Genomic DNA, 23675 nt, shown 5'->3' with positions numbered 1-23675 from the left:
TCAGGATAACACCCCTGCATCATGGCAGAAAAAAATATGGTTCCTTTTAGAATCAGTTGCAATTTCTTGTCATTTGTGCCTTTAAAAAATTAACCCAAAAGGTTATAAAGTTGCTTCTTATGAGGGAATCCTTAGTAGAAAAGAAGCCAGGGTCTGAAGTCATTCAAACATGTTTATTTGAGTGTAAAGGAAAGGTATCCACCATACATAAAGTGTGTACTGTGCTGGGCCCATGCCACAGGGACATGGCCATGTCACCTCTGGCTGTCCCTCTGCACTTCTCTCTCCAGTCTATGGATGGCAGAAAGCAGCTTCTAGAAAAGACAGGCAGGACCTTCTGTGTGCTTCCCACCTGTTTAGCCAAGCTAGTTGATATTTTCAGGTTAATGGATTAATGTATTCTTCTTTAAAATGAATGTGACACTAAACAACAGTATTATAAATCTACTCCCTACAAGGTTGTTGTAGCAAGTCATTTTTAAGAGTGTGGTTTTTGCACTAAGATTGCCACAGACACAAGACTCTTTCATATGCAGAGAACAAAACATTATAACAGCCAGCTTAGAAAGCCTTGAGTATGAAAAGAATTTGGTGCTGAAATATAAAAAGATGCTTTCTGTTTACCTGATATTTCATTTTATCCATATTTCCTCTTGCAGAGAAAGAAAAATAACAGCTACATGATGAGCTGGCTGAAAACCCTTTAGCCAGCAAGTAATTGTACCCCAATGGAGACAAATGTCCCTGTTGCCAGTCTGTCTCACAGCTGATGTGGCTGTGTGGGGTACCATGGTCTTAGTGATTTATGGGGCTTTCAAGAAGGTGTCATTGCTGTGGCAATTAATGTATACTCCCTCCTGCAGTGTATGAAAATTGCTCCTGGAAATCAGATAAAACTCTTAATTTTCTTTGCAGTTTTTCATTTCTAGGTGTGTTGACACAGCTGCCATGACAAATCAGGTGACCTTGCATACCAGAAGCACCTGGGACTCACCTCCAGTTGCATCTCTATGCAGCTACAAAAAAGGAGTGTCTGCCAAAAAGAACTACCCATAATCACACTGTCTGACAAGATGAAGATTTTCCACTTGATTGTGGCAATTTACAGGGGTGGATTCTTCTAGGACAAGAGCACCATTAGAATGATATCAATGCTATGTGTGTGGAGAATGCAGATGTTTACAAGATGCAGATCTTCAGGATAAAACCCACTGAGTCTGACAAAGGGGAATTTGAATTCTTAAATCCTTGTCAGCTCATCATTCCTTTGCTAATCTACACCTTTAAATTTACTGAGAGGTCCACAATGGAAGCAAAAATTACAAATTTGCTAGAAACTCTTTCTGGTGGCTTATGCACATGCCTGGTTTTCAGTAAATGAACTGACTACCAAGAGAACTAACAATTCCCCTGTCCCTGTCACTGGTAGCAGCTATACCAGCAGATGCTATGGTATTTGTGGGTTAAATTTGCTCCATGATTTTTAGGGTCAGTAAGGAAAAGTTACCAAAAAATACATCCCCATGGAATCATTACAAACAGGAAAAACTGGCAATAACGACTTTGCTTTGTTTTCCAGAATAATTTCAGTGGAGCTGCCTGAAGATGCAAGGCAGGTTGGCATTCAGTTCAGGTGGTGGCAGCCATATCATTCTTCTCAAGGCGAAGACGTGTGGGCAATCGATGAAATCATCATGACCTCTGTGCTTTTCAACAGCATCAGTCTGGACTTCACCAACCTGGTTGAAGTCACACAGTCTCTGGGCTTCTACCTGGGAAATGTTCAGCCCTACTGTGGCCATGACTGGACTCTTTGGTGAGAAACATGTATTTTTTCCTGTTCTACTTTTGTTTTCCTTGCGTACTCATCCTGCTAAGGATCAAGTGACTGCTGCAAATGCATTTTTCTGGCAGCAATTCAGAGTAATAATGTGTCTTATCCTCAAATTGTGGACAAAAATACAGTCACTAATCTCATTGCAGTTAGCAGTAAGTTTTTCACCTCATTGCAGAGATTTATGTTTGATGGGGACATTGAACGTAGCATTCTTTTTCTATGAAATATTTAAAGAATACCTTGATAGAAAAAATTCAGAAATGTTTCATAATCTTCACTTCAAATCCAGGCAGGTTAATACGGATATGCAGGTAATGAAATAAAATGATAAGTACAGACTCTGCATATTTTGTAAGTGATGTTCAGATCTATGTACATGGCCATTATATTGTAATCCAGAAAGCAAAAGGCAGCAGAATGTAGGCATTATCCATTTGTATTTGCTTTGTCTGGTATTACATACACTTAGTCATCTGCACTGTGATCAGCATCATGACATATTGCAATTAGGTCTCAAATATGCTGTGTATTTAGAAACAAAAGCAAGAAAACATTACACCCCTCAAAGGAAATAAAGGCAAGAGAAGCAAAAGAAGGGAAAAACAAAACAAAAATATCATTAAGAATGCATAAAGATATGCTTTTTTAACTAAAGCATTAACATGCTTCACAAAAAAAAATAATCTGGAGCATTTGAATGTAACATTTGGAATTAATACAAGGGAAGCTCAATTTAATCTGTGTGTTTTGATTAAAACCAAATAACAGTTTTGTGCTGGTCTCATCAACCTATAAACCCAGTATAGTTTTAATTGGCATAGATATATTTCTTTGGAGAAAGTACAATCACAGTAATTATAGAAAACCTGAAGAAAATAAAATAATTTTAGCATCCCCATGGACACTCAGAGAAACACTGTTGGAATTTTATTAACAAGTATCTGTGAGCAATCTGATTTGACTTTCTGATCATCTGTCAGACTAAAAGGAGTTGGCTTAGCAGTAGGAACAACACCAAATGTGTCCTAGCACTGATAATGAGGCAGTAGAAGCACCATTAACCACTTTAATAAGGACAAGGAAGGTACTCGCTGCTCATTAAAATGAAACAACATGTTAGGGCTCAAACTGTTTGCATCTTCCTTATCAAAGAGTTGGAATGAAAGCCTTTTAATGACATTGTTTTCCCTCTGTACTTTTAAGACCAGTTTATCATGGGGAGGAGGGCAGATAAGATAGCAGAGGTTCTTCTCTTTTCCTCCCATGACTCTAAATCGGAAGCAAAATAATAAACACTAAGCAAAATTCTCCATCCCATATGGAGATGGACTAGGGTTTGGAGTGCTCAGTCATAGTAGAAACATTGAAGTTTCCATGCATCAAATATAGAATCAAAACCTTCCTCACTATTTATGTCTAAGTATTTTTCATTATCACTGGAAATCATGAACTCTATCCTTCACTGACCTTGCTCCTCTCAAGGGAAATTTTTAAACTTACACAAAGTCTGTACAAATGGTTGCTAGTTAAATTAATTATTGTTGGGTTTTCCCAGCTGTGAGTCCATTTGGTTCTCATTTTCTAACTCATGAGTTTCTAACTCACGAACAGATCTTGCAGTAGCACTGACACCATTCTCTTGAGAACAGTCTGACAACAGCTTTTTCATTAGTACAACTATGGGAAGTACACTATCAATCATTTTACAGGGTGGCATCCCCAAGCCCATTTTCACAGAATTGCTTTTAATTGTCTATTAGGTCTCCATTTCTGCCTTAGAACCTGTAAACATGAAACATTTATCCTTAAAATCATTAAAAATAGAGGAGGGAAATTTTTAATTTTTTTTTTAAGAGGCAGGCTGTTCTTTTTCATACCTGACTTCATTTTAAAAAAGAAAGTTTGTTGATAAACATATGTTTTGATCAAAGGTGATTCTTGAGTATTTTCATGGTCTGTGTCTGAACAGTCATTCCATTTGATAGCCATAATCATAATTTAGTTTCAGAATGGATCCTTTATTACATCATTGTACTGAAATGACTCTGGAACACTTTAAAATGAAGTGCTTGATGATGTATATTAATTCATCACTTCTCCAAAATGCTCATATTCAGGCAAAATTTTGAACCAATTGTCTCTGGAGTATTATAGGCTATATACAGTGACTTGCTGAAATTCATTTAAATATTGATAAGGATATATATATAAAAAAATATATATAACACTTTGGAGAGATACATTTATATATATATATATAAATGTATTCATGTGGACACAAATAAAATAGCTTTATTTAAATATATATATATGTACTCATGTGGACACAAATAAAATAGCTTTATATAAATAAACTGTCCTCAGTCAGATTACAGCATTATGATTTAACTCAGTGTAGCAAACAATAGTGTCCCATTGCCCCTGGAGAAGCCTAGAAGAAGACTGTAAACCTGTCTTGTCATGAGCTATGTTTATGGAGCAATATAATACAGTGGTCCTACATCAGCTTGGTAATTTCCCAGTGTCTTAAATGTTTTTTTTACAGTAATTGTTACTCTGTATGATGCAGAAAGTTTCTTCCAGGTAATTGACTTAATTATATTAATGATAGTAATACATTTAGGAATTATTTAGCAAAGCAGGTATGATGTGATGCAGAAAGGCCAAACACCCCCTGCTTTTGATGGAAGCAAAGCTGTGTCTGGTGCGAGCTTGGGCCGTCGTGTCAATATTTTCAGTCAACGCAGATTTACAAAACAAGCTGCATCCATGTGTCTTTTCAGTATTCCTAAAAGTACCAGCCTTGAAAAGATGGTAACTCTGGGGATCTCAGAGCAGTTTGGAGCAATGCAGGTTGGCTGACATTGACTGTGATACCATTCCCAGAAGTACCAATTAGCTGGCAGTGCTTGGAGGGAGAGTGATTGTTCTGAGGGCACCTATGGGTATTGTTCCTGTGCCTCTGCAGGTCTAATTATACACGTGCCAGAAACCCACTCACAGCAACAAATTTATACAAAAATGAGGCCTCTGCATTCTCATTTCTGAAGATTTTTTAGTTAATTATTGTGACGCCAGGGACATGACTTCATCTTTTACAAATTCTGGAAAGGTATTCCAGCTGTGTGGCTCCCAGAACAAAGAAAACATTTGGTATTCCAGCAAAAGAATATACCCCTAACCACAACATGAGAGATCTGGAGAGGAAAGAAGGGACAAAGTGGAGCCCACAACTTTAATGCTACTTGTGTTCAGCTGGAGGCAAAATGTGAATGATAAAGGACTTTGTGCACCTGTAATGTGATTTCCTTCCTTCAAAAGAGCTTCTTATAGAGCACCACATATTGTCTGCATCTCAACACTATCTTCCTTTTGCACACTTCTTTAATATGCATTTTAAATAGCTGGTTTGACTTTTTAACTTACTTAATATACTTACTTAATATATTGTGTACAATATCCAGTGGCTAAGCTGTTGAATTAAAATTAATATTAAATTTAAAATGTTTTAATCATGACCTGAATGCCACCAGAAAGAAAATATTAGAGTTTAAGACCTTTAAGACCCTTTTTTTCTCTCATTTTATTTAGTAGCATTGAATAAAGGGAATTTTTGTGAAGACAAGATCAAAATGTTACATTTAATTCTTTGCCCCTTTTTTCACTAGAAGTTCTTTACTTCTATTACTTTGGGAAGACAACTTCTGGGCAGATGTTTCATCAAATTGTTGAGTTTCAACTCCTTTATTCTGTTCAGATAAGGTTTAGGTAACTGTGATGTGCTGCTATGCCCAGGTTTTTGTGTGCAGTGCCAAATCCTCTTCCAAAGCAGTGCTACCCTCTCAGCTGATTACACTGCACATGTTTGGCTGACACCTGAAGAGCCTGGTTGTATTGGCGCAGATTTCCCAACAGGGCTTCAGCCTGTGTCAGATCAAATCAGCTTTAGCTTTTAAATTTGAGGATTTTTGTCATTTTATGAAATACAAGATAAAGCTTAGAAGAAAAGGAAATTCAGACATTAACCAGACAAGTTCTTCTGAGGTGCATTCAGATCTAACCACAAAGCCACAAACCATAGGCTGGGAGCTGCACTGCTGATGAGTGCACATTATATCCTCTTCTTAACTTAATATTATCCTTCCTATTGAGAAGAAAATCACTTTCTTCACACCAGCTGAAAGGGCAAACAGTTCAGATACAGTTTTCCAAGATAACTTACTGCCTTCCAGTCCAGCTGTCCATGACAGTGCCCTTGTGCTCTGGCAGTGAAGGGAGTGTCCATCCACAGTCACTCTGGGCTGCTGAGTGACAAGACAAAGTGAAAAATTTCATATAAAGTCATGAGCTGGATCAACTTTAGGAATTCAAGTCACAAAAGTAAGGCCAGAGAGTAGAAAGCAGACAGGATCTTAACTTATGCCAAGTAACAGAAATTTAATAATGACAAAACTAATGTCAGCTTTCAGTAATTTCTTCTAAAGCTTTAAGGTAGGATGCTGACATTTATGGCATAAGTGCTCTCTCTGGAAAGGACTCTGTAGAAACCAGTGTAGGTCAGTGAATTAATTTAAAAGAGTCCTAAGTGACACAGACTTGTATTCCTTGTTCTCACACTCACTTTGTCATGACCTTGAATTTTACAGGAGTAGAAGCTTATATGTTCTTCTGCATTGTATTTAAAGATTATGACTTCTTATTTAAGATAATAAACTGTAGCTTACTCAATCATGAGAGCAACCTTGAACTACATTATTCTCTTCATCACCCCTGTACTGAATGTAGCTTTTTCTTTTCCATGATGATTTGCAGTGATTTTCTTTAAAAAGAGCCAATCCCTTTTCTAAATTGTTCACATTTAAGAATAGTCTTGGAGAATATTGAAGCTGAAAGGACTACAGTATTTCTGAAGACACTAAGTAAACATCTCAAACTAAGCAGAGGGAGGCAATTTTCATTCTATGAGAACTTTCATTAAAATACTCTGTTTTGATGCCTAGTGAGCAAGATTCAATGTTTAAGTTGTTATTACTTCCTTCTTATGCTTCTGTTGGATTTGAGGTTTTGAATTTGGTTGTTTCCTTTTTCTTTTGAATAGTGCATAGAAGAAAAACCTGCATTTGAAGTGAAATATCTTGGAATTTCAGACTATAAATTGCATTACTATATATATGATAACTGGGTACCTTGCAAAATATATGTGTAACATTACTATTGTTCTCCAATCCACTGGAAAATATAGCTTTTATCAGTACACTCTATGGAAAAGAAGCTGAGAATAGAAGAATAATTCTGAAAAACAGTCAAGTGAATGAATTGCACAAGTCAGTGAATGAATTGCATATAGGAAAATCAATGAAGTTAACAGTGTATATAATAAGAGTATTTTAAACTAGATTCAGAGTATCTTAACTGTCCAATATTAGAATGAAATTACAGTTCTGACTGTGGCATGACCTTAGGCAATGGACACCCAGGGGAATCAACTTTCTTTATGTTGTTTTTTCCTTAAGTTGCCCTTTGCTAGATCCTAACTTGATCCTTAATACAAAAAGCATATAGTAAGAACTAGCAGAATAATTCAGTGTTTCACATTCTGAGATACATCAGGACCTCCCTGGTAATTTGCAGAAGTACCAGCAGGAAGATTCTTCTGTGCGTGGTCTCATCCCACATGCAGTCTACAGAATAAAGAAGCACAACTGTATTTAACTCAGAGCCATGATGTTCTTTTTTGAATGATTTTGGAGATCCATCCTGATTCTTTCCTTGCATCTCTCAGTTTTACAGGAGATTCAAAGCTGGCCTCTAGCATGCGCTACGTGGAGACCCAGTCCATGCAGATTGGAGCTTCCTATATGATCCAGTTCAACCTGGTGATGGGCTGTGGTCAGGCCTTTACCCCTCATATGGACAACCAGGTGAAACTGGAGTACTCCACCAACCATGGCCTCACATGGCACCTTGTTCAGGAGGTGAGGCTGGCAGAGAGGACATTTGTCTTCCATAAACTTTGCTTTATACAAAAGATAGTCTGAAATGCACTTTTGGCATTGAACAAAGATGGTTTCCTTTTTCACCTTTCAGTAAATAAATTCTCTGTTGTAACCAATCAAAATTACTATTAGAGGTGTTTAGACTGTTCCTCATAATATTTGGAAGAAAGGTATCTGAAAGCCTGAAACACAAAATAGTGACAGGAATGGACAAAGGCTGAGAAAAAAATTGGGCCACAGTTAGAGCTACAGGGTAATGGGTGAGATCTTTCCTGTGCTATTGCTTTGTTTTTCTAAGCAAAATGCATCTACTGTTTCCTGGAATTTAAATGGATAGACATTCTTTCTGCCCTTGTGCACAGCCATTTGGTAAATGGAAGCACATTCCTTCAGGGGATTGTAATGCAGAGCCTTTCATCTCCCAGCCCGGTTCAGGCACAGTCCAGGCTGGAGTGACCGCTGTTCCCCACTCTGCTGGAAGTGCAAACAGCAGCCTTGGCTGCTCTTCCCCCGGGTGGCTCAGTGCTGCCTCAGCACAAATGTGAGCAGCACGTAGTTCATGCTCTTGTTTTCCCTCTCAGATGAAAAGCTGGACTTTCCCTGGACTCGGGGTGAACTAACCAAGGTCCTTTGGCTGCCTCTGAGCAGGTTCAGAGGGTGTCAGGGAACTTGTCCTACTGCCTTTTCACTGCCTGGTCTGCAGACTCACCAAAGGATTTGTATGCAAAGTTCCACACCTTCTATGAGCAATTAAAGCTTTGCATTTGAAATTAAACAATGCATTTGACTATGAGTTCCACAAAGTTCCACACCTTCTATGAGCAATTAAACCATGCATTTGACTTTTGCATGGTTACTCTTGCCATGTTGTGTTTTGCCACACTTAGTTTGGTGGGCATAATAAAGAAACGACAATAAATGAGTTTTTAAACTGTGGAAATCCAAATAATGATTTCTTATCTTAAACAGAACCCAGACAAAAGCTATAAATCATATATTTCAAACCCTGTTCATGTCTTTTATATCTAGCAAGCATTATCATCTTGCTGTCCAAGAATAGTTCCTAGCAGTGGGTGTTTGGGGTTTGTGCTTGGCATCCATGGAAGATAAGTTAGCTTCAGATTTTAGTGCTCCTTTCCTTGCTCAGTGGAGCTGAATTCAGAGAGAACATGCAGCCAAATCATTTTTCTCACACCACCCATGTTGCTGTGATAAAAGTGTATTTGTAGTTTATTTCAAGGACATAACCTGGCAAATAAACAAAACACTAATTAAAATGTTTGAAAATTTTGTTTGCTTTGCAATCACTGATCTTTATTAGATCCCGTTTTCTATAATCTTTTAGGGGAGATGAATCACGAAACAATGTTTGAAAATTGCTGGAAAGGAAACTAAGCCTTTAGAAAATCTACTAAAAGAAAACCAAAATAAGGTCTCAGATCTTCATTTAATACTCTAAGATATTTGAGCAATAAATTTCTCTGTAAAATAATATATTCTGCCCTTCTTCATATTTAATACATAACTATTACTGTATAATTTAACTATATAAATATTCCTAATTGCCATAACTTCTGTAGAGTGTCACTGCTTTATTATCAGTTTTAGAACAGTCAGAGTAGGCTACTTGCATGAGCAGATGTCTGTTCTCCTACCTGATACCCTTCATGGGAGTGAGCACAGCAGTGACCAGTGAAATTCTCTTGGGCATGTGGGGATGGCCAGGAGATGCTGTTCTGTGGCAGAAGGGGCAGAAGGGAACTGGTAGCCAGCAGAGGATCATGTAGATTGGTAACTTCCAAGCACTTTATTAATACCTCATAGGCCAATTTTTTGTGCGCTGTTCTAGCAAAAAGGAAATAAATTAATGGAATATTGCAAAAAATGAAATAACTTTGGAAGGGTAGTGCTAGAAAACAGAAGCTGGGATAATGGACTTAATTTATATTTAATATTAAAAAGATGTGACAATGATAATATTTTCTGAATTTTAAAAAAATAGAATTTAGGAAACAGACCTCAACAGAAATCTGAGTTAAATGCAGAAATAGTCCTAGAAGCAGGAGGGAACAATTTACAGCACTTGCTGTAGGTGTCAAAGCTGCAGAGCTTGGGAAGGGCCCAAGGACACAACTTCAGTAGGCTGTGGCTGGGCCCTCTGGTGGGGCTCTGTCTGTCTGCTCCCCACTGCAGATGGAGGGTGTGGGCTCAGTCAGCATGCCCAGGAAAAGCCTCACAATAGGTCTCTAAAATTACCTTTATGGTAGTCTGGAGGTCACTTTCATAGAGTTATTTCATAGTGATCTTGTATCCTTACTTCACAGTCCATGGTGGATGCTGGGGTGAAGATATTAAAAACCAGAGAGATAGACATTCCTCATGGAGGAAAGCAAAACATTGCCAGTCATGAATGCTAAACTCTTTAAACAGATTCATATGACTTTCTTCCATCCTCAATTGTACTACAAGTTTTCTGACAAATTTCTCCACTTCATGCCAGGATTTCTCTCTTCTGTGTCTTTCACTCCAACATCTGGACCCAGACAAGCTCCTGGTTCTGTGACTGTTTGACCCTTGTTTCTGTTCCCAATTATTCCTCAACATTAAATCTAGTTTTGAAATGTTTTATTTTAAGGAATGCCTTCCCAGTATGCCAAGCTGTCAGGAGTTTACATCAGCAAGTATTTACCACTCCAGTGAATTTACTCAGTGGAGGAGAATCACTGTTCTTTTACCACAGAAGACTTGGTAAGCTTTTATTTCCTATCTTTAAACATTTTTTTGTGGGGGGGGAAGGGCAGGGGGGTGTTGTGCAGACAATTTGTCACATCACTTGCTGTGACAAACATCAAGTCCTCTGCAGGTCATACTCAAGCCAATAGGTAGAGTGCCAGGGCTGACCCAGTCTCAGGTATTTCCCATAAAATGCATTCCTTACATAATTAGAGAATAAAAGTTGGTGAAGTCAACAGAAACTATTGTTTAGGATTGTTTTTAATACATACTCTGACTCTCCTAATAAAGTTCAGACTTCAAAAATAGTGGCACTTGTCTATAAATGCCCTATTGGAGGAAGGCTTTATTTGGATTGTTAATTTTTATTTTGCACATTCCTTATTGTTTACATCTTCAGACCAAAGCCCTGTATAAACAATAACTAATGATTCATTTCTGGGAATTTTTTAACTCTTGTTTCTTTTTATAGCATGTCTTAAAAAATAACATTCTCTCATGCAAAAAAAAGAGAAACAAAAATTATCAGAAAGTCTATTCATCTTGTTGTAATCAAACTTCGTTTGCCTCCCCTAAAATTTTTTAATCACTAAATTGTCTCTTTCATTGTTTATTTTTAAATCTTTATTATACCATACAAATAAAAATGTTGTCATAAATCCCAATAATCTTCAGGGCACCCTTCATTTGAGAATTTAATTATTGCAATTAGAGTTACATTTTGATTATGTTTGACCTGAATCCATCATAGCAATTGCAATGAGAGCTTGCTCAGATTAAGTCATCATTGTATTTCCCCATCCTTCATCATTATTTTTTTGCACTCTGCATGGCCTCAGCACAGCCTGTTTCCATCAATCACACCACAATGATACCTTCTTTCAACACACTGGCCCTTTTTGCTCTACAGCCAATATTCAGCATTTCCTATTTCTAGGCAAAACATCAGAGGCAAATATTGCATCCTTAGAACATATCATATCAGATAATACCAAATGGTTGCAAGTAAGTCTACAAATAACTGCTTTGTAGTTAGATTATAATGTACTAAATCTTACATGTCATTTTGTGCCACCATACACAAAATCTGTTGTTCACATAGGCACTTAGGAGTTTAACAAGAATCTACAGTTTTTTGGGTTACACTCCAAAGTAGGCTGTTATTCCTAATTTGTAAAACATATAATGTACTCAAAGTAATTATACACTGTATTTGATGATGATACCAATGTTGTAGCCCTCTTTTTCTTTAGGATCTATTAATTTTTCTCAGCATATGAGGTGACAGAAGCATAGAACTCCATTTTAATTTGGGAGACTGTGGGGAGAAATTATGATGAAGTAATAGCCGGGTTCCTGTTCTATGCTGTGCACAAATCATAAATATTTCACACTCTGTCTTGTATCTGAAGGGATTCCCGTCTGTTAGCAGAGTTTTGTTTGTAATTAAGGTACAAATTACCACTGAAAATTTCTTTGCTCTTCATAGAAGCCATTTTCTGAGTTGTGCTGTGCTGTGGCATTATCAGGGTGAAGGGGAAGGGTGGCTGCCTTCAAATGGTGGTTCCCCATCAAATGCAATCCAGCACACCACACGTGTCTCTCTCACCACTTTCCCCTCTTTCTAACATTCCTTTCCAGTGGCAAAGAGCAGGTTAAGGACTCAGCAGCTCCTTTGGATTGAGATTGGGAGGGGATTTTTTACAGGTTTTTAGAGCAGGATTGTGAGCAGAGAGAAAATTGTCTGCCTTTCCAAAACCTGGGCATTATTGGTGACAATTTGATGTGCAGCTCTCCACTGCCAGCCCAGCCAGGGGGCTGGTGGTGCAGGGCTCCTCTCTGGGGTGCCCTCCCTCCTTCTCCTATCCCATCCCCACCTGCACCCACCCCACAGAGGCAAACCCTTAGTGATGGCCAGGCAGAGCAGTGCAGAGGCAGAGCCAGGTGTTCTGCCTTCCCAAAGCTGGGCTGAGGGGGGGACATCTCTGGAGCTTCCATTTCACACAAGGCAAAGGCTGCCACGCACCCAGCCCGCCCTGTGCTTACTGCACAGGGAAACCAAGCACCCAAACGAGGTCTCAGGAATGTCTCATTAGCCTTGTTCTGGCCCTTGCTGGCCTCAGCATGCCCTCACACCCCTGCACAGCCCTGCTGGGATTGCTGGAGCTTTTATCCCTGCATGCGCAGCTCCCAGCTGCGGGTTTGCACCTTGGGCGTGTGGGAAGTGTTAGGCTGCGGCACTGTGCTCATGCAGCTGGAAAATTGTTCATAACAGCACCTATTTCTCTTGTAAAACTTTCTGGGTGTGCTGGTATTCCTGCAGATCTGTAGATGTTCTGCATCCAGCAAGCATGAGTTTACAAGGTCCCCATGTTATGTGAGATTTTGGGGTAGGAAACCTGCTGCAAGAATGAGACTTGAATTGAAGAAATTAAATGTAAGCACCTGCTCACTGAAATTGTATTGTACTTGAACTGAACATTTCTAACACTGATGAAAATTAATTTCAGTTTTATGCAAAGCATTTACATATGAACAGGCTTTAATGAGATACAAGCAGCTGTCAGTTGCTGACTTCATAAACAAATCAACACCTAATGACTGAATGAGACCTTCAGGATAATTGGGTAAATGTAATTATGGTAACTCAGAAGGTAGCAAATATAATTTTACCAGCCACAAATTTGCATTAAATCATTAAGGCTTTTAATATCAGGAGAGAAGGCAGTGATTTTATTTTAACTCACATATCAGAAAAATTTTATAACAGAACATCATTTCACTGGCAGTACTTCTGGGACATGATTTCCTTGTGCTTATGTAAAATGTCACACAACAAAAATGACTTTTATTTGACACCAACCCGAGTTAGATATAATGTCATTAGAGAGCCAGATTGCTTTCTAGCAGCATTAAAAAAAAAAAAGGGAGAAACTATGAGGAACTAGGGAAGTTTATTTTGCTTGTAAGAAATGCTTTCATAGCTCCTCAGTGCTGCACCTCCCATTTCAATAGATGTCCAAACAGTGACTGTCCCGAAAAGCAGTGTTTTATCACTGAGGATGCAGCTGACGCTCATCTCCTTATTCTCTTTTCTTAATTAACATGGCTTTTTTAAATGGTTGATTACCATTTTTAACAGCATAATCCTCTTAAGCTGTTGTTACCTTGAGATGCAGAGCAGCCTTGGAGAGCTTTCAAAAGCAGTGAGCAGGACTGGTTTTTCAGCAGCATTGCTTTCGCAATTGTCACTTCAGCCTAACATGCATTATCCCTCGCCCAGGGAGGACTCTGAATCCATAGAGCTGTCCCTGCCCACAGCCCTGTGACAGTGGCATTTCTTCCCACAGGATCCCTGGCAGAGGCCTGGGGCAGCGGGATCCCCTTGGTGGCAAAGCTGTCCCCAGGGGAGAGCTGTCTGTCTGCAGATAAAAATAACTCCTCCCTGCTGGCAAATGGCTCCCTGGGGACTGTCCCCAGCCCCCAGCTGCTGCACATGCCTCCATTTGGGCAACGTGTTCATCTCCAGGTGGTAATGAGCCTCCTCCCTTCTTCCCCTCCCCTCAAATGAGAGAAACAGTCACTTCATTCAGATGGGGCAACTTCTAAGTGGAGCTCAGTGCTCCCTTAGCTTGATGTACAGCCAACATCTGGAACCTGAGGAGGCAGATGGAGCTCTGCACCTGGCAGGGTGGCAGCAGGAATGGGACAGTGAGACTCTCCAGGGGAACACTTTGGTCAGGTGAAACCGACACGGTCCTGAGCAAAGGGCAGGAGCAGCTCTGTGCACACCCAGCCCTGGAACAGCCCCATGGCAGAGCTGCACAGGGACCTTCTCAGCTGGGGCTCAGGTGCTCTGCTGCCCTGGGCACAGAGGTGTCCTCTGTCACTGCACAGGGCTGGGCTCTCCCCACTGTTGGTGTAGGTCAGGAGTGAGCCTTGTGCCCAGAGCCAGCCCTGATGTATAGCACAGCCCTGATGCACCTGAACCAGCCCTGATATACCTGAACCAGCCCTGATGTACCTGCACAGCCCTGATGCACCTGAACCAGCCCTGATGCACCTGAACCAGCCCTGATGTACCTGCACAGCCCTGATGCACCTGAACCAGCCCTGATGCACCTGCACAGCCCTGATGCACTGCACAGCCCTGATGCACTGCACAGCCCTGATGCACCTGAACCAGCCCTGATGCACCTGCACATTTGCCCTTCCAGGCCATGTATGCCTGGCAGCAGCCAGTGACCAGCCAAGGCAATGCCATCAATGCCACACCGAGCTCTTTTTAGGGGGCACCACCACTTGTTGGGCACCACAAGACTTCCATGGCATGGTGAAATTGCCTCTGCATCACTATAAATCTCCCCTGGTTTGCTGTAAATACCCCAGGGCTGCAGGGTGTCACACCCCAACTCCACCCATACCTGGTGAAAAACAGGGATGCCTGAACACAGTGCTCTTCCTCCTGCTACCTGGGAAAATAACATGACACAGTTTTACTGTGCCTGGAGTTCACAGGGGATGCGTTTGCCTGCTCTAACACCATTCTTTGGTTTCAGTCTTGTCATTTTCCTCAGCACACATTAGAGTTAACACCAGTCATTACAGCTCCTTCCAGCGCCTACAGCCTCTGTCAGGGCTCTCTGTGGTGCCATTGATGGGAACGTGAACCTCAGCACCAAAGTGATGCGCTGACTTCAGAGCACTCCAAAAATAAACAGTAAATAATTGCAGTCAATATTGACTGCCCATTGTGCCTCACAAGCTTGGGAAGTCCTTTGTGTGCTGATTACTGGGATTGCACACTTTTAATGGATAATTCATAGCTCTTGTAATGTAACCCATCAATACATTATATCCTGAGGGAGTATTTAATCAGCAGATTTGCCCCTGCAGATTAACTCTGAGTGCTGTAAAAATGCTTACAGTATTTGCAATATCAAACAGACACTTAAAACAGGCAACAAGGGTCATTTAAATTAAAAATCAAGCCCTTGGGCAGCTTCACATGTTTTTTGAAGAAATTTGTAACTGGTACTTTAAAAATTTATCCATACATGTACCAATCTTCTCATATGTGCCAGAGTGGCTAATTGCTCTGCCACTCTGTCCTCTTCAGCTGCACAGGCCTGCTCGATTCATTTCTTCACTTCCATACGTGTGAGCAGGTGGCTCAGCCACCTTTACAATATTCATTTTAATAAGTCTTATTCTACATAAATTATTGGGGGTGGGGAAAGGGCTTTGTATCTCCAAGCAGAGTAACAGCATTATATCCTGTGCCATCATAAAGTAACCATATGGCTCAGAAACAAGCTAGAAAAGAAGCTTCTAATGGGAGTCGCCTGCTTCTCATCCTCAGCACCCCCAACCAGCCCTTGGCCAGACACAGGCCTACCCCATTTTGAAATTGGATTTTTAGGTCCCTTCAGTCAGCCTTGCTTTCCCTGTCCTACCCCTCCACAACAATGCAATCCAGCCTCAGTGCCCACATTGCCACCAGCACCCTTTTTTACCCCATGGAGTGGAGAGTCTCTGTATCCCCGATTTGGGAGTGGCCACCAGCCAGTGTCTGTAACCTGCTGGATGTGCACAGTTTGGCAGGGCAGCTTGAAAAGGCTTGATGATGACAAAGATTGCTTTTCTCATGATTCACTTTCTTCTCCAGCCTTGGTTTTGAGGGCGATGGGTATCAGGCTGGGTTTGGCTAGCAGGAGTCACTCCCATGGAAAATGTCAATGTTGCATTGGACAGTCTCCTAGAGGGCCAACACTAAGTGTTTTTAATGGGTAATATTAGCTGACTGCACTATTGTAAAGGAAAAGAAGCTGCTGAAGATAAAACTATTTAGAAAGGAGAAGCTGAAGCAAGGTTTTGTGCTTGAAGAATATTACAAATATCCAGAAATTAGTTAGGCAAGGAATTTAATTTGATGATTCCCCACCACAAACCTTGGGTATTACAGATTTTGGGTTGTTGGCCAAGAGCAAGGTATTTGCAGTGTAGGAAAAAATAGATGCAATGAAACAGGATCTTTGTCAAAAACTTGTGCTGTCAATGTCACCAGTGATATGTGAGCAAAATCTAGTTTAGAACCATCCTGACAAAAAAAAAATTATATCCAATAAAAAAGTCAGCTATTGTTGAATGGAAATAGTTGGTACTCACTAACACTCAAGAACGTTAATAATTGTTTAAATAATAAATATCAGGAGAAATCTCTTTAGACAGTTTATGACCTGTTAACTGTGACCAAAAATATAAAACATGAAGTCATGCCCTAGATACACCTTTCCACTTTTCCAACCATAGCACAATAAAAATCCAGTAATATTCATAGCTAGGCTTACCTTAAAATAATTCTCAAAATCCCTGCAATGTGCTCTTCCTCAGAAATGCCATCAGTCACTGGAAAGTTCATTATGAAGGCCTGTGCAGTGAGTGGCATCATCTAGAAAGTTAATTTGCAAGAATATGTCTTTGATTGTGCCAGCCTTTGCAGCCTAGGCTGTGATTGGGATACTATGGGATACTAACTTCCTTTTTTTTTTTTTTTGTTACATTTTACCTCTTTTCCTTCCATTCTGTAAAGAATCCAAAACTGATGCATTGTTATTGGTTTTAAGGTCCAGTGCCACACGTTTCCGCTGGAGCCAGTGCTACTACACAGCCCAGGATGAGTGGGCCCTGGACAACATCTACATTGGCCAGCAGTGCCCCAACATGTGCAGTGGGCATGGCTGGTGTGACCACGGGGTTTGCAGGTATGAGGCATTTGTCAGACCCTCCTAGCCATGCTCTCCTGATACTGGCACCCTACTATGTTCCACACTTTCCTTTTCTTGGCTGTTGTTATTTTTGTATTAAAAATTAAAAAACAAAAGCACTATGTGGAGTTGACCATTCAAGCAGCATTAGCAGCCAGTTGCTCCACACCAGCCTGTCCAAGAAGCTGTACCCTTGGCAGATCCAAGCACTGGAAGAGCTGTCAGTGGCACAGGGCTGCCCTGCTGCAGGTGTCCTGGTGGCCACTCCAGCCCCTTGCACAAGAGCCCCAGCTCAGGGCCAGAGCTGCTTTGCTGAGTCAGAAGGATGCCAGGGACCAGCTGAGCTCTGCTGGGCAGCCACTGTCAGAATGGGTGCTACACCAAGGACAGAGACTGCTGCTCCCTGCCAGCTTCAAACTTTCTGGAGACCACAGGGTTTGGGGTTTTTTAGAAAAAAAATTCCAATTTTCTATTTTCCAGTTATTCTGATTTGTTTCCACAATATAAAACCACAATTCCAGAATGATTTTTGTTTTCAATCATGGTTGTCCACATCGAATTTTCTAAGGTCAGTGCACGTACCATAACTAATTGCCAGTATCAGATGAAGTCCTTAAAACTTGTTATGTTTACACTTCCCTCCAGGTGTGATTCAGGGTTTCGGGGTACTGAATGTCAGCCTGAAAATCCCCTTTCTTCAACCATCATGTCTGATTTTGAGAACCCAGATACCCTGAAGACAGAGTGGCAGGAAATTATTGGGGGAGAGGTCGTCAAGCCCGAGGAGGGCTGTGGGGTCATCTCATCTGGCTCCTCACTCTACTTCAACAAGGTACTACAGAGGGCTGGGACACTGATAAAGGCACACACTGCAGGTTTCTGTGGAGCATAATGTGGCTGTGAGGCAAAGAAAAGGAGGTGGCAGAAAGCTGCATGTGATATTAGAAGTGTGTTAAACAGCCCAGCTGTGCTCTGCAGGTAAAGAACAAAGCAATCAAAAGAGATAGGGTAAGACACATGCACTGTGTAGTCAAGAAATAGCAGCTATAATGAAAGGTAGTAAATTGCCAGTGTGCTGGAAGTGTGTATATTCACAATGTCTTACTTGGACATTTTCTTTTTTAAGATTCAGTTCGCAGTATCCAGCAGCTCCCATTTGTTTCTTCTGTACTGTCCTGGGTAAGAGATGGGGAAAGGTTTGCTTTCAGGGGCTCAAGCAGCTTAATTTGAGGTCACAGGAACAAAACTATTGAAAAAACCCATTTTTCAGGCTTTTAGAAAATGGTTAACCTGAAGGAGAATATTCTTTTGTATAACTTGGATACTTTGCAGACAAAAAAATAATAGAGCAGGAAGGAGATAGAGGGAATTATGCTAATTAGTAGCAATTATAGCTAAAACAAAAAGAGATCTTTATGACCAAATGTAAGATTATGCATTGTAATCACTGATTTATTTTTGTATTGTTGCTCCTTAGGTCTATTACTAAGGTTTGTTTTGTTCTTAATTGAAAGGAAGAGTGTAAATGCAGCTATGTGCTTCTCTTTTAAAGGTTTGATCAAACTGGCATTGCTGTCATGAGAGCCAGATTAGTCCCAGAAGAATAACCCAATATGCAACGCTGTGCAATTGTGTGTTGTTTACCTCATTACAAAAATCTAACCCATGAAATAATTTTCAGCACTCCTACGTAGTCTCACATCCAGCTCCCCTGGAAATAGAGCTCTGAACTGAAAATTTCATAATAGCCCAATCAGTATAACTAGCTAATTGTGATAATTGGATTTTTATACATAATTGTCTTCCCTGTTAGATGTTTTTCCTTCTGGCTTGGTTCCTTATGCCAAGTTTCTCAAAAGTAGTTTGCTAAATTAGAATTAACCTGCTATGATCTTTCTTCTGATTCCTGCTAAGGAGGAGTGAAAAACTCATTTAGAAATTCTTGGCTTCTTTCTATTGATCTCTAAGGGTCATGTTATCACTCATTTCTTGAGTAGTAGCAGTCTGTGTGCTGTCAACAGAAGGTGGTTTATTTAATATCTGTTTAGATCTTTCTCAAACTGTCTAGGGGCCATACTGGTGGATAATAAAAAATTATTTTTATAGTTGCCAAACAGTTCTGTATTGTTTTGGGGAGATCATATTCACATTTCTTTTCATTTGCTCAAACAGCCACTTTTTATTTGAATGTCTAATGTTTGCTGCCATAATCAATTACTGCTGCCAGAATTAATGTTGGCTTTGTTCTGACAACCCTCTAGCTTTTGTTTTACAACTCATTTTAATCAGTTGTAGGTGTGTTCACAATTCAGAGCTCTTTCAATTAGCAATTCCCTGAGGCTTTATGTCACTCATGCCCTCTCTCAGTTTACCTGGGTCTGTGATTACCCCTTTGGCAGGCACAACTGCTGTGGGGTGTAGGTACGGAAAGCTCACCTGGAACAGTTTTAGGGCCAGCTTGGCCCACTGCAGGTCAGGACACACAGCCCATGGGACAGCAAGGGTGTTTGCATCCTTAGTACCCATTACTGGCTCCATTTGATGGTGACAGTTTCAAATTCCAGTGTCTCCAATGAAGCTGTGGAAGCAAACCACCCAGAGATTATCAGTGTCACCTTGGCCAGCATCAGCCACGTGGGGCTGCGCCCAGAAGCTCAGGGCTGCATCCAAGGCTGAGTTCCTCTCACTCTCATGGCACCATCCAGGAGGGAATTCCTGTCTCAGCTGGGAATAAACAATGAAATAAACCAAACCAAGAACAATTCCAGACTAAATCGGTATGGTTGTATCCTGTATGAGCTTTTTGAGAGTCAAAGGATTCTTCACAGGTTGTGCTGCCTTGGCATCAGTGGTACAAGCCAACAAAACTTCAGACCCCATGAATTCAGCTTCCAGCAGTCAGTCTCACAGTGCAAGGTGCCCTATTTGGTAGGGTCCACAAATGAGCTCAGCACCCAGGCTGTTATACCAGCCAAGCAAAGTTTTGAGAAAGAAAGCAGTAAACATTTATCTCTGCTGGGTTTATCCTCAGCTGTGTAGAACAAAGAGGTGGTGAATGGAACAGGATTTAAATTCATCTGTCACCTTATTAAAAAACACAGGTGATATTTTAAATCTCAGCTCCTAAATCTTGTTACCTGTGTCCAGCTAGATGACATCACTTGCTTATCTCAAGTTTATTTGGAAATTTGTCATAAGGATCCCAAATGTACTAGTGAGAGAGAAAAAAACAAACATAACTTAAAACACAGGTGTCATAACTTGACCTTGGTTTTCCTTTTTTAAACCATGCTTGGAGATGGACAGAAACACACTTTTTAAAGGGAATTATAAAGAGTAGGCAGGATGACAGTCCTGGTCCATTTTGGGAGGTGGTGCCAGGTTGAAGCTACTTTAACAAATGCAGAAATATGATCCCTGCATCAGCTCTCCATCTGTACATAAACGGCTTTGCCCGAACTATAAAAGCTGTGGCAGCATGATGCTGTGCTGGGGCAGGGCTGTGCCAGATGCAGGGCATGCAGGTCACCTCTCTGGGGACACTGCTCTCATCCTGTGTCCTGCCTTGTCACAGCCAGCTTCATATCCCATACCAGCATCTTGTAGGTTTGGTGATGTGGAAGTCCACAAGTTCAGCCTCAAGCCCCAGGGCACAAAGGGAAGAGGATTATGGGATAATTTCAGTTACAATAAAAGGCTCTTAAACCTTAAAGCTTTTTTTTTTCTATGAAAATGCTCTGTCTTCTGAACACACACAGAGTGACCACATTGACCTCCTAAATTCAAAAGCATACTTGGAAAAGCTGTTCACTCAGTTTTACAAGGCTCCTTGTTTCTCTCAGCGGTGCTTAGGTAAACTTGAAACTAAATCCACAGGTTTTAGTTGAGACACTCCTGATTTACAACGCTTATTAGGAAAATAATATAGTTTTGTGTAGGAACAAATCTTATTCAGCTGAAGCATGAAGAGAAAATGTCACTCCCTGGTTCTTGTGTAAAAGATGAACTTTGGGAAAGATATTATAGGAACCAATTTCAGGTGATTGGGTAACCTTGTGCGGTGCAAGATTTGACCAGGGAAATAAGACTAGATAAATGGCCTTTTTACTGCTCCATGCATTATCAATAGAAAGTTGAATATTTAAAAATTTAACCCGGTTTGATTCAGGATATCCAGCACCTGTTCTTTGTCCTCTGAAGTCACACGGGACCATGGGGGAATGAGCTTAAATTCTTGTGTGAAAATTGTGTTGGGAAGAAGTTGAATTGTGTATTGAAATAGAATAATAAAGTTCTTGTGGGATCAAATCAGAGTGACATAAAGGATGGCCAAGAAGAATAATTGAAAGACAAAAAAAGCCAAGTTGATACAGAAATCAATGTCCTCCATGTTGTGAAATTTTATGTGTAATATTCATCTGTGATGGATTTTAAATATGCCTATTCATCGTGAAGGTGCCATAATTATTATTGTCCCTCTGTTCCTTGTATTGTAGGCTGGAAAAAGACAGTTGGTAAGCTGGGATTTGGACACAACATGGGTGGATTTTGTACAGTTTTACATCCAGATTGGAGGAGAGACTTCTTCATGCAATAAACCTGATAGCAGAGAAGAAGGTGTGCTGCTGCAGTACAGCAATAATGGCGGGATCAATTGGCAGCTACTAGCAGAAATGTATTTCTCTGACTTCAGCAAACCCAGGTATAATTTTGATCTAAATTAAGTAATCCACATCTGCATCAGCTTTTAAAACTATATATTTCTCAACTTATGAAAACATGAATCATAATTCAAATTTATAATTCTTAGAAGTCATCATTATATAGAAACTTTTCCTACTGGCAGAGTAAACTGCTGTCACTGGGAATGAAAAATGTAATGAAAGTGGGCCTTACAATCTTAAGTAAAATATAAAGTTTCCTATTACCTTCTATGTGAAACATGACTAAAATGCTAATATCTGCAAAGCATTAGCAAGCAAATACAGAACTTGCTGAAAAGAGGTGCAGAAATCTTCCATTTCCTCTGACTCTAATTTCAGATCTAATGAACATGTATTAATGTCATATGAACTAAAAGCTCCTTTAAATAAATATTTAAGGAGGAGAAGAAATCATGTTCAGCCATTCAAACTTGGTGTCAGATACCTTGTCAGTGAAAATTTAAATTGTATTTGTCTACATGGGTGTTAACATGATTTCTATTACGTGTAGTCCATGTCTTTCAGCATACAAAGATCTGTATAGGAGGACTGAAATATTTTACCCAAAGAAAACTGCTACATAATCTATTGCATTGTAACAGAAGGATGTTTTTGTCTACAAATAGGACCAATCAGCAGAAGAGGATGAGAAATTAATTTTGCTAGCATATATCACTTTTACTTCCTGGCATCAGAACATGGATCAGCTGAACAGTTTAATTCAAAGCTAGAGAGCTCAAATCAGTTCCTTATTGTGTTTGGCAATATAATAATAGAGCAGAAAAAACATACATTGTCTTAAAGAGTTTACAAGAAGAACAAAGAAGGCTTCTTGATATGCAGTGCATAAATAGGGATATAGATATATGGGAAAATAGAAAAATAGCATCACAGAATCCTTAAAGTTGGAAAAGGCCTCCAAGATCATGAAATCCAACCTTTGACCCAACATCACCATATCAACTAAATTACAGCACTAAGTTACATATCCAGGGTTTTTTTTGGACAATTCCAGGGATGGTGACTCCTCCAGCTCCCTGGGCTCCCAAGGAGCCCCAATGCCTGACTACCTTTTCAGCGGAGAAATTCTGCCTGTTGTCCAACCCAAACCGATGGAGCCACATTTCTCACAGAGAAAAGCAAGGCACAATTCTTCCCAAGAATATTTCTGAGATTCACATTCTCTGAACCTCAGAGGAAGGAAAAACAATTCTTACCATTTGCTGTGCCTGTGCTTGTGCAAAAGTAGAGTGCAATATGGAGATTGTTCACCCAAAGTTATGGTGTTTTGTTTCCTTGGCCTATCAGGGCCAAGTGTGTGTGAGTCAGGACTGTCGGGTGACAGTCACAAGATTCAGCGCAGTGGAGTGCTTGTTACATTCAGTTTTGATGTAATGTAATAGAGCATAATAAAGTAATTAATTAGCCTTCTGATATCAGTGGAGTCCTCCTCATCATTCTCTCCCTCATTGGGGTTGCCTGCAAATTCGATAAAATTCCTCTGGCAGAGTTTGAGGCAATGCACTCATGTCCTTGGTTGCCTGGGAGAAGAGGCTGATTCCCCCATCTTACTACAACCTCCTTTCAGGTAGTTGTAGAGAGCAATGAGGTCTCTGCTGAGCCACCTTTCCTCCAGACT

General features: G+C 40.3%; 1 protein-coding gene across 2 annotated transcripts in view; it reads left to right on the top strand.

Annotated features, from left to right (window-relative positions):
• The window catches only part of RELN (reelin), a 284743-nt gene that overhangs the window by 187712 nt on the left and 73356 nt on the right, over positions 1-23675 (top strand). For both annotated transcript variants that reach the window (XM_036400286.2, XM_054514804.1), the window contains exons 20-25: positions 1580-1816; positions 7620-7812; positions 10469-10581; positions 17193-17330; positions 17979-18165; positions 21830-22035. In XM_036400286.2, coding sequence (XP_036256179.1) covers positions 1580-1816; positions 7620-7812; positions 10469-10581; positions 17193-17330; positions 17979-18165; positions 21830-22035 — 1074 coding nt within the window. The remainder of the gene's footprint in view (positions 1-1579; positions 1817-7619; positions 7813-10468; positions 10582-17192; positions 17331-17978; positions 18166-21829; positions 22036-23675) is intronic.

The sequence above is a fragment of the Molothrus ater genome, chromosome 5, assembly GCF_012460135.2.
Source record: "Molothrus ater isolate BHLD 08-10-18 breed brown headed cowbird chromosome 5, BPBGC_Mater_1.1, whole genome shotgun sequence".
NCBI lineage: Eukaryota > Metazoa > Chordata > Aves > Passeriformes > Icteridae > Molothrus > Molothrus ater.
Note: the sequence above shows the minus strand (reverse complement) of the source record. Positions and strands in the feature narration are given on the sequence as shown.